Source organism: Cannabis sativa, chromosome 3 (genome assembly GCF_029168945.1).
Source record: "Cannabis sativa cultivar Pink pepper isolate KNU-18-1 chromosome 3, ASM2916894v1, whole genome shotgun sequence".
Classification (NCBI taxonomy): Eukaryota; Viridiplantae; Streptophyta; class Magnoliopsida; order Rosales; family Cannabaceae; genus Cannabis; species Cannabis sativa.
This window is the reverse complement of record NC_083603.1, coordinates 48,154,229-48,166,040: the sequence shown is the minus strand read 5'-3', so window position 1 is coordinate 48,166,040 and position 11,812 is coordinate 48,154,229. Positions and strand designations below refer to the sequence as shown.

The 11,812-nt window shown below is 34.2% G+C and overlaps 2 protein-coding genes across 2 annotated transcripts; both read right to left on the bottom strand.

Annotated features, from left to right (window-relative positions):
• Window positions 1-2,443: 2,443 nt before the first annotated feature.
• On the bottom strand, window positions 2,444-2,806 carry LOC133036122 (uncharacterized mitochondrial protein AtMg00240-like). Its single transcript, XM_061112614.1, has one exon. The coding sequence runs from the start codon at window positions 2,804-2,806 to the stop codon at window positions 2,444-2,446; it is 363 nt and encodes a 120-aa protein (XP_060968597.1).
• Window positions 2,807-7,659: 4,853 nt separating this feature from the next.
• Window positions 7,660-11,754, bottom strand: LOC115710192 (uncharacterized). Its single transcript, XM_030638537.2, has 12 exons — window positions 11,627-11,754; window positions 10,438-10,774; window positions 10,248-10,328; window positions 9,953-10,048; window positions 9,757-9,840; window positions 9,599-9,668; window positions 9,401-9,483; window positions 8,849-8,928; window positions 8,465-8,563; window positions 8,271-8,373; window positions 8,017-8,106; window positions 7,660-7,922 (listed from the first exon to the last, which is right to left on the bottom strand). Exons 2-12 carry the CDS (start codon window positions 10,657-10,659, stop codon window positions 7,884-7,886), a joined length of 1,047 nt encoding a protein of 348 aa, XP_030494397.2. The 5' UTR covers window positions 10,660-10,774; window positions 11,627-11,754; the 3' UTR covers window positions 7,660-7,883.
• Window positions 11,755-11,812: the final 58 nt, after the last annotated feature.

Here is an 11,812-nt window from a genome sequence, read left to right as displayed (position 1 = left end):
ATTATGATTATATATAATTTTTATAGTAGGTTGAATATACCTGTCTTGATGAGTTTGGAGATTTAGCGTTGAATTTGTTCGTGACTTGAGTGCTTTGTTTTGATGTTTTATGAGTTTTCTTCGTTTCATGTATTGAATGCTTTTGATTTGTTGTCGATCTTGATGCAATTGCAGGTAGCTGGTGTCAGAGAAGATGATCGACAGTTAATTAGAACCTAGCGAAGCCACCGGAGCTAAGGAAGACAATTGACAGTGACTCAAGGATGGTGAATTTGCTAGTTTAAGGTTGTCGACAGTAGTCGATTGAGAATTTGTGGAAGAACCGCAAGAAAAAAAAATTAAGGTGTCGTTTGATAACACTTTTGTTTTTTAATTTTTTAATCACAAAATGAAAGTAAAATTATTGTTTTTAAAAAATTTATTTTTAAAAAACAAAAATGCGTTCTGTAACCACTTTTGTTTTTCAATTTTAAAAACATAAAACAAAAGTGTGTTCTGTAAAGTTCAATTTTATTTTTATTTTTTGATTTTATTTAAGTCGCGTCTAGGTCCGGGGTCGGATTCGGGTTCAAGCCAAAAGCCGGGTTTAGTGCCAGGGCCGTAGGGAGGAGATTTGGGTCCGGGGTTGTAATCTAAAAGATTGATTAAGAAAAAAAAAACTATTTAAAAAAATATTGAAAGTGATTTTTTTGTTTTTAAAATTTTGATTTCTAATTATAAAATTGAAAAGTAAAAACAATTTTATAGAATATATTTTTGAAAAATATTTTCACTTTTCTACTTTTAAAAACAGAAAACTGATTAAAAAAGTATTACAAAACGCCAACTAAGTTTATGTTTTTGAAGAGAATCAAAAGAGATCGTTTTGGAAAAGAGGTTTGGTTGAAAAAATTAGGCAATTTTTATCGTAATTTGATTTATATATGTTCTGGTTATCTAATATTTTAAATAGTAATTATGTTATGATCCTATATTTTCAAATATTATTTTATTATGTCATATAAAAGTAAATTTTAATTTATTTTTCTACATTTATGAAAATTCTCCCTTTTACAGATATCATTTAGATAGGTGACAGTGAGGGAAGCTCATTTTAAGTTGTAATTGCAATGAGCCCAAATTAATGGCTTAAGTGGAGAATTATTCAACAGTTTTTTTTTTTTTTTTTTGGTAAGTTGAAAAATACTACTTTTATTAATCAATTAATCAAATTTACCTCTATTTTTATATTTATTTGAAATATACTTCTTTTTATGTGTATTGTACCCAAAATACCCTAACATAAGAGAGTCACATAGAGAGTATCTTGAAGTGACAGGGACAAAATTGGTATAATGTTTAAAAAAAGAGATAAAAATGATAGATTTTAAAAAAGAGGGTAAAAATAAAAGAGGACAATATAAAAAGAGTGTAGAGTGTAATTTCCTCTTTTTTTTATTTATGAAAATACAAATTGTTGTCTTCATGTTAATTATATTATTTTAATATTATTTTTTTTACTTTGACAATATAAATGTTGAAATTAAAAGTCAAAAATAATATTTTATGTGAAAATCTCTTAAATAAATAGATCATTTAAAAAAATTACCTTTATTTAATTAATAATGTATATTCTTAAATTTATGATATTCTCAATTAATTTTACGATTAATAATTTAAAATATAAATATCTTTTTAGAGACGTATCAAATACAATTCCCTTCCAAAAAAGCATTGGATATAATAAGTATTATCACAATCCAAGAAAGATAACCTACTTTCTTCCCTAATTGAAAATTCTTACTATGGTCTTAACAAGTATGATGATCTTATTGGAGATTGAAGACGAGTTCCAATCCTATTAGCTCGAGTGAGCTGAAAATAGAGTAAGAAAGAAAGAGAGAAAGAAAAAGAAGAAGAAGAAGAAAATTGAATCAACAGAACTATTATTCATCAGAAACTGAAATGATACAAAGTGTTTGACAGCTTATATACTAGCTGAGATTACAAGAGAAACAAACACACAAACCAACTAACTAACTAACCAACCAATTCACTAATCAAGTTTAATACTCCCCCTCAAGATGGGGATAGATTATAGATGTCTTTCAATCCCATCTTTTCTTTGAAAATGTTGAATTGATTAGAAAAGAGAGGTTTAGTTAGAATATCAGCGATTTGATCTTTTGTGGAAACATGAACTGTCTTGATGATGCCTTGTTGAACCTTTTTCCTCACCAAATGACAGTCGATTTCTGTGTTTTGTTCTCTCGTGGAACACTAAATTAGCTGCTATGTGTTGGGCAGAGTTGTTATCACAGTATAATAGAGCAGGCCCTTCATGTTCAACCTTCAATTCTTTCAAAACAGATAGAAGCCAAACCACTTCACAAGTGGTGTTAGCCATTCCTCTATATTCTGCTTCTGCAAAAGACCTTGAAATCGTGTGTTGCTTCTTACTTTTCTATGAGATGATAGATGATCCAATAAAGATACAGAAACTAGTAGTTGATCTCCTTGTATCTGGGCATGCTGCCCAATCTGAGTCAGTGTAGGCATGTAATTTGACTTTTGTGTTGGCAACAAAGACGATTCCTTGTCCAGGACAGCTTTTAACATATTGTAGAACTCTTTGAGCTGCATGCATATGTGTGACTCGAGGTGTGGATAAAAACTGACTCAGTTTGTTCACTGAGTAGGAAATGTATGGTCTAGTGATTGTTAGGTACTGAAGTTTCCCAATAATCTTTCTGTACAGTGTAGGATCAGCTAACTTCTCTTTTTCATCTAGGCTAAGTTTGAGATTGGCTTTTATTGGTGTATTCATAGGCTTACTCCCTAAATACCCAAAATCTTCTAACACTTGTAATGCATAAGATCTTTGGGAAACAAAGATACCTTTATCTGATCATGAACTTCTTACCCCATGAAATATCTTCATTTTCCCAAATCCTTGAGCTGAAATCGAGCATGCAATCTGACTTTTAATGCTTCAAGTTCATCCAAGTTGTTGCTGGCCGGGATGACATCATCCATCCACATAAACCAGTAGGAAAATGAAATTTTCATTAAAGTGCTTGATGAATAGGGAGTGATCTATGGCTGAATGATGAAATCCTTCTTCTATTAAAGCACTTGAGAACTTGGCAAACCATTGTCTTGAAGCTTGCTTCAAACCATACAATGATTTTTCCAGTTTGCATACTGCATTTGGTGGCAACTCCCCCGTAGGTCTATACCCTTGAGGTAGAGACGCATACACATTTTCATGGAGGTCACAATGTAAGAAAGCATTGTTGACATCTAGTTGATGTAGATGCCAACCTTTGATTGCTACAAAGGACACAACCAATTTGACGGTAACTAACTTAGTTACTGGAGAAAATGTGTCTGTATAATCAATCCCCTCATGCTGGTTGTATCCCTTGGCAACCAACCTGACCTTAAATCTCTCCACACTCCCATCAGCATTGATTTTGATCCTATAGACCCATTTGCAGCCAATTACATGTTGATCAGCAGTAGAGAGACTACAATCCAAGTGTGATTTTTCTCCAATGCTTCTATTTCTGTATCCATAGCATTGTCCCATACAGGGATTCCATGGGATTGACTGAAAGTGGTTGGTTCAAAGTGGCTTGAAATAGCAAGAACAGTAGCTTTGTAGCCTGGTGACAACCTGTGATAACTAAGAGCCTGAGACAAGGGATGACCAGTGACAAAAGATGCCTAAGAAAAAATAGCAGAGTTGTTAGTGGCCAAATAACAGTGGTATTCATTAAGATAGGAAGGTTTATTGATTTGTCTTCCTGTTCTTGTAGAATGAGGAACATTATGAGTGGGAATAGCATTAGAAGAACTAGGAATATTAGGTTCAGAAACAGGTGAGGATGTACCTACATCCTGTGAATTATTAGGCTCAGTTGTATGAGAAAAATCAAAAAAGAAAGATTCATGTCCAGAGGGAAACACATCAGTATGAACAAAAGGAAAGATATGTTCATAGAAGTAGACATCTCTGGAAATGAATGTCATGTTTGTATTCAAATCAAGAAGTTTATAAGCCTTCATGCCAATAGGATACCTAAGAAAAACACAAGGAACAGACCTAGGAGCAAATTTTGATCTAGACTGGCTTAGAGTGGATGCATAGGCAAGGCATCCAAAAGCTTTTAAATGCTCATAGGCTGGTGGCTTGGAATATAGTATGTCAAAGGGTGACTTGTTCTTTAGGTTTGGTGTAGGAGTTCTGTTAATGAGATATGCTGCAGTAGCAACACAATCTCCCCAATAAACCAGTGGTATATGTGACTGAAACAGCAATGCTCTAGCAACATTGAGCAAATGCTAATGTTTTCTTTCAACAACAGAATTTCGCTGGGGTCTTTGAACACAGGACTGATAATGAATAATCCCTAGATCATTAAAAGATCCTTAAATTGCAACTCCTTGGTATTGTCAGACCTAACAGCTTTTATGGTTTTGTTAAACTGGTTTTGAACAAGTTTTATGAATTGAGGAATAGCACTTTGGCATTATAATTTTATTGATTAGATTGATCCAAGTGTATCTGGAACAATCATCAATAATGGTGATAAAGTACTTGCATCCCTCTGTGGTCTTGGTGTTATATGGACCCCAAATGTGAATATGAATAAGATCAAAATAACCTTCAGTAATATTGTGATCAGAAATGAATGGCAACTTTCTTTGTTTTGCATAATGACAAATGGAGCAATGAAATAAAGAATCTGAATTGGCATGAAATTTTAAAGCTTTATTCAAAAGATGAGTCTTTATACAAGATGGATGACCTAATCTGTAATGCCATACAGTGTCATAAGTAACTTTGGAATCAGAAATGGAAGAAAGAACAGAAGCATTTGCTTATTTCTGGTTTGATTACAATGCAGGTAATACAAGTTGCCAATTTTCCTACCCATCCCAATCACCTTGGTCTTCAAAGTGTCCTGGATGACACATTTTTCATTAGAAAAAGAGAAAGTGCAATCAGTTGTAGCTGTTAGTGAATTAACATATAGCAAATTGCACTTGAAACTAGGCACATAAAGAAAATTTTCAAGAACAAGATCAAATGTCAAATTAATTGTTCCAAGACAAAAGACTTTAGTATGCAGACCATTAGGTAAGAGAACAGTTCTTAAATTTGGATCAGTATGAGTGGTTTTAAACAAAGAAATATCAGAACACACATGATGTGTAGCTCCAGTATCTATGATCCAACTATCTTTAGGAACAAAAGAATTCTTACTAGAAAAATGGGAAACCACAGGTTGTTCATCAGAGGTATTGGGAGCACTATTGTTGCTTATCTCATTGGTTTTCCGTACATGTAATGCCATAAGCTTTTGACATTGAACACTTGACAAGCTAGAGACAAGGTCTCTTTCCAGTGGCATTTCCTCAAATTTTCCTTCATTAGCACCAGAGAAATTAACACCAACAAACTTGCCTAGGGTCCCTTGGCATCACGGTTGGGGAATCTGCCATGAAGTTTGTAACCAGGGGGATATCCATTGAGTTTGTAACATCTTTCAATCGAGTTTCCATTCATACCACAGTGAGTACAATTGTACTTCGATCGAAATGGTTGAACAGCTCCAGCAAACTGTCCAGCATTGCTCGATCTGGATTTATCCAAGTCAGATGAGTTGCTAAATCAACTTCTTAATCCTCTTTGCCTCTCTTCTTGAACCATAGCAGCATAAGCCTTATTCACACTTGGAAGAGGATCACACATCAAGATTTGAGATCTGACAAAGCTATACGAATCATTCAAACCAACTAAAAATTCCAGCAATCGATCTTCTTCCTGATATTCCTAAATAATTCTCATTGCACCACATGTACATGCAGGTTGTGGTCTAAATTCCCTGATCTGATCCCACAGAGCCTTCAATCGAGTATAGTAGGTAGTCACAAAGTTCGATCCTTGAGTAAGACTCTGCATTGTCTTTTTAGCTTCAAAGATTCGAGGTGCATTCTTCTCATTGAATCTCTCATGTAGTTCAGTCCATATTTCAACAGCATTGTCATGATACATTATGCTATCTGCGATTTCATTGGAGATAGCATGAAGTATTCAAGAAATGACAGTGTTATTGCATTTATACCAGCTATCGTAGTTTTCATGATCCTCATCAAGTTGTGGAAGCTTTCCATTGACGAATTTAATCTTATTTCTCTTCTCCAGGTACTGTAATTCTCACTCCCTTTGAGGATTTTAGGAACAAGAACAATACCAGGACTATCGCAATTGGAGAGAAAATATGAATTCGACAGATCATTAGCATTGGTCGATCAAGAATTTTCTCCGAGGACAGAGAACATGTTCGAGTCATTAGAATTGTTTTCAGATCCACGATTAGCACGAGTATGAACTCCTCCTCGTGCTTGATTTCCTCCACCTTGTGCCATGACAGATCAACAACAAACCAGATCCAAATCAGGAAGAAGAGCTTGCTAGCTCTGATACCATATTAGCTCGAGTGAGCTGAAAACAAAGTAAGAAAGAAAGAGAGAAAGAGAAGAAAATTGAATCAACATAACTATTATTCATCAGAAACTGAAATGATACAAAGTGTTTAACAGCTTAGATACCGACTGGAATTACAAAAGAAACAAACACACAAACCAACTAACTAACCAACATCCAACCACCTAACTAACTTTCTAACTAACTAACCAATTCACTAATCAAGTTTAATAAATCCAAAACGATAGCATATTTAATATTTAGACACTTCTGGCATCAACATTACAGAACTTAATATTTCCCTTAATTGTCAAGAGCTTCGAAATTGATTTCCTTAAAATTTAATTTTTTTTATAAATAATTCTCTCCTTTTTTTTTTTTGGAACAAGAATTCTTTTATTCATTTAGAAATAATTATTTGTTGTGAGCACTGAAGAGTACCTATCCTTGTAACTATTCAATTGTTGTGGATATTTTTTTTTATTATTATTTAAGCATATATATTACAATGCATAACTTGAGACTCGAATTCAGGACTTTCAACACACGCACTCTCCTATAACCACTTGAGCTAGCCTCAAGTGGTTGTGGATATTCAATTAATATTCACTACTGCTTCCTACTTTGCAATTTCAAAATAAGTCAAACCAAATACTATGGAAAACAGATGTCTTCCACCTTCGGGTGTGGTTTCTCTTCCACTAATTTTCTTGGTCGTGGGCAACCAACACCAGATCAACAGTCTTACCTTTGTCCTTGACCGACCCTGCAATCCTTCAGCTGGTTCACATCTCTCTACTCAGCTTCAAGAGTAAAACTAACAAGGACCTCAAGTATGTTTTGTTTTCTTCAAGCTTGGACCTGCATTTTATTTTTGTACTCCTACCATAATATACAGATTTCAATGCCCTAAAGATGTCAACTTTTGCGAGTGTGTCAAAAGGACCCTTCGAATGTGGGAAGAAAATTAGGCAAGTTCTTACAAAAGAGGGTGGTCCTTAACCACATTTTTAGTTGGTGTTAATCTTCTATGTATCGGACTACTCAGCTAGGATCACTATAACCATTGATTAATTTCTGTAAGCTTCTATATTTGGAGGCATCATTCTCTTGATTCGCCCTCATGGCCTCAAGAAAGTATCCTCTCATATCAAAAGACGTGTATAATATAAATGCACAAAAAAAAAATTGAAATAGATGAAGATCATTATAGTTCGTAAAGGGGAAAAAATCATGTTTTATTTTTTCCACTATTCCATACATAACTATACTAACCAACCAGTCAATGGAACTACATAAATATATAAATCTCTTAAGTCAAAAATGCTCCAGCAACATGATGGAACTTCACCTTAGTTCCGTCCGCCATTTCACCACAAATACTTTGAAAGCAACATTCCAAACCAAATCATAAGAAAAATCTCCTTCGGCTGGTGTCCATTTCCGGCTAATATTCAACAAGGAGTAGAAGGGTCAGACCAAAAGTTGAATAAACCAAACCAAAAGAGGAAGTCAAAAAGAAATTGGCTTAAGCAGAATACCTTGTGAACCCACTCGTATTCGCCACCTTTGGTATCAAATGTTCCATGCTGCAGGCTGGTTAACTTTAAGGTGAAACGAGGTCCACACTCCTGTGTGTATGATAAGATGATAATGCATTGCATCAACAATTATAAATCATATAAGCTCCAAGAAAAATAAGCAGCATATCTATATGGCCAATAACATTACACACTAAAACACGATTCTTGATAATAATCGCCAAAAGTAGATGATCATTGTTCCTTGTACTGACCTGAAGACGAGCAATTACTTTCTGTTGAGGGACCTCACCCTTAGCATCCTTTGACTTACCTTTCGAATCAGCCTGCTTAGTTTCTTTTGAATCAAAAATGTACCTGGGCAATAATACACCGTCAGAAATTTTTAACTTATAAGGAAACCTATTCTTCTGGTTGGGATTACTCATTATTCAGAATAGAGACACACCTATGATGTCGGAAAAAAATAAAGTCTCGCTGATTGTGAAAAGTAACGACTCTTCGACCACGGAAATTAGGCTCTTGTGGAAAAATTGATTGGATCAATCTGAAGAAAATGCATTACCAAAGTATCGCATTAGAAGATAAAGGTTGGTGACCAATACAGATTTAAAATTTACATGAATAAATTATACTGAAATTAAATCTTAAAATTAGTAAAGTCGTTTCCTTTTACCTTTTATTTTTAAAGAATATTCATAATGATCATTATACTAGGTAAAGGAAAGATTACATTAAATGTATACCATAAAGCTGCATCTCAATTTTGGAGTAACGGATAAATCTCATATGATTACTAAAGCATAATAAAATGAGCAGTAAGGAATGCAACCTTCCAATACGATGACCCAAACGAGTTGTAAAGTTAGTCAGCACAAGCTCGGGCTCGTGGCTTGTTGGATTTCCATGATTCTGCAAGCACAATAAAAAGTAAAAGGCTTAACACTAAGTAATACTAGTTCGTTGTTGTTCCTTCATAAATTACCTTCCAGCAGTATAAAGAAAAGAAAATTGAGCTTAACATGGGAAACCAACAATGGTATGAGAGCTTAAAATCCTTAAATCTCAAATGTTCTTCCAATTTTAATAGAATGGCCATATGACTAACCATTAAATCTGGTTCTCATTAATCATAACACAGCTTAAAGCTCAAGCAGTAAACGATGAAATATGTATAAAATTTAGACAAAGTTTCCACTGCTCTTATGCATTCATCAATGTAATCATGTAAGTGTAACTTCATGCTACCCGACCAAATTGAAGTGCATCGTTATTTTTGCTGGTCTCAAATGAATATATTGATTTGTGCATATTTATTTCATGTACTAGTGCCTAAAAATAATGGAATGTTTCTGTTCTATACGTAAAACATGGTAGTTAGTACCTTGATATCCTTGCGTAAAACAAGATTGGATAGTTTGAAATGAGCAGTAGGACCTTCGGGTAAGTTAATGAATAGGAGAGCATCTATAGATGATCAAGAGAAACGACTGTTAGATCTTGACAATAAAAGTATTATAAGATGACCCTCAAAACTAGATGGTAAATATGAACATCAAACAATTTAGACAACACTACCAACCCGGCTCCCTTCGATTGGTATGGACAACGATAATAGAAGTGAATTCCTTCTTATTAGCATATTCTACAATCTGCAACCCAAATGTACAAAGAAATATTAATGTAAATATCTTTTTAACTCGTCGTTCATCACATTCAAGAAGATATAGAGATCAACACCTTTTTCAAGTCATAGGTTCCTCTCTTGTAATAATGTGCATTTGGAATCACCGAGAGTAGTTCAGATATGAAAGCAGGACCTCTCTACAAACCAAACATATACCAATAAAACCTAAACATATTAGAGAATAAGAGCAACAAACAAAATCAAAGTATGGTAAGAAACGGACAAAAAAAAAAAAAAAGCAAGGGATACCGAAGAATGGAAACGACATGTGGTGATTAATATCTTTGGAGTAGTTTCACGCTTTAAAGTTGAACTAAACTCATCGGCATCAATTCCAGCATATAACTGCAAATGGATTCAATCGATTCTCTTCACCAATTTTAAAATAGACAAAGTAAAGCCAACAAAAACTTGTTCAAAAGAAAATGATCAAAATATTATTTCATCTCTAACTTTTGTGCAGTTTCAACCGATTAAACTTATGACTTGAATTTTCCCACAAACAGATAAAAAGCATAAAACCATAATAAGAAAAAGGGTTAACCTCTTCATCATCTGCCATGCATACTGTCTCATCAACTTCCCTTGTGTTCTCAATAGTCCGAGGGATCTTCTTCGCTGGAGGCTGAAAAAATCAAATTGAAACAATTCAAAAGAGTAAAAAAAATTACATTAATAAGGCTAAGCAACCAACCCATAGGTACATATCTCAAAAATATATAAATACAACAAACCTCCTCGCCCAGCTCCAAAGCACGGGAAATGGCAGCATCACGAGCCTTAACTTTCTTTCGCTTCTCAAGTTTCTTCTGCTGCTTAAGCTTGGCGTGAACCTCTGATCTCTTATCCTTGTTTTTTATCGTAGATGGTAGTATCTCTTTCTTTGTAAACTGCTTTGCCTCGAGTTCCTCTTCATCTCCACCTCCAGAATCATTCCTCTTTCTCTTCACAACCATTGTTTCCCGAAGTGTTAAGAAGATATCAAGACGTAGGGTTTTGCAGCGTGGGGTGGAAAAGAGCAGGGTTTAGGGTTTTAAGCCTAAGGAAACGTGGACTTTTACGCTATGTAGCCTTCCAAAGAAAAATATATGAACTAATTAATAATTAACAGAATAACACATATAAGTTAACTAATGTATAATTAAGTACTTTCTTATATAATAAATTAGGTGGGTAATAAGGTGAAGGCTATATGTAATTTCAAGGAGGAACATAAGAACAAGACCCGAAACAGAGAAGAAACTCGGGAATTTCAGGTCTAAAACAAAATAATCAGATTTGAAAAGTTCTAAAACAGATGGAGAATATTAATTAATGCCTACTGTGAGTAAGAATCAAATCAGATGTAGAAAGAAAACAAAGATTTCAAATCTTAGCAATGGGTCAAAAAACACATATATCATCTTTTTTTGTTTATCTGTTGGGTCGAAATCTATTGATTTTTAGTTTCAGTTTCAGTTACAATTTCAAATGAAAATGACGAGTCTGATAAAAGCACTTGTTATCATCCACACAATAATAAAATTCAAAAGATAAAGAATTGAATTCATTACCATGAACCTACAAATTACTGACTATTTTTTTTTTTTTTTGAACAACCACAAAGTACTGATTTGATTTCAAAATTACTGTTGTTGTAGAAGCTAAATCTTCAAAACTCAAAAAAAAAATTACAACAAAACTTGAACAAAGTATAAAAAACAAAAGAGGGAGAGAGAGAGAGAGAGAGAGAGAGAGAGAGAGAGAGAGATAAAACCCTCTACTTCACAGCGTCATAAACCCCAATAAACAGTTCAAAATAAATCGAAACAACGAAAAAAAGAAAGAAAAAAAAATCAAAGTTATGACACATTAGAGTGCGATCACAGTTAAAGAAGATATACCAAACTCAAGGTGAACACATACGAGTAGAGCTAAACATACCTCTGGTCTTCTCTGCAAGACGAGGGGAGCAAGAGAGAGGAAGACGGCGATACAGAGACAAGAGGTTTTGCTTCTCTATGAGAGTTTAGCTCCATATGGGGAACATGGGCCACATAATAGAAATTGGGCTGCTGGATTGGGCTTAGGTTGAGTTTAGAGGTGGAATTATCAAAAATACCACCAATT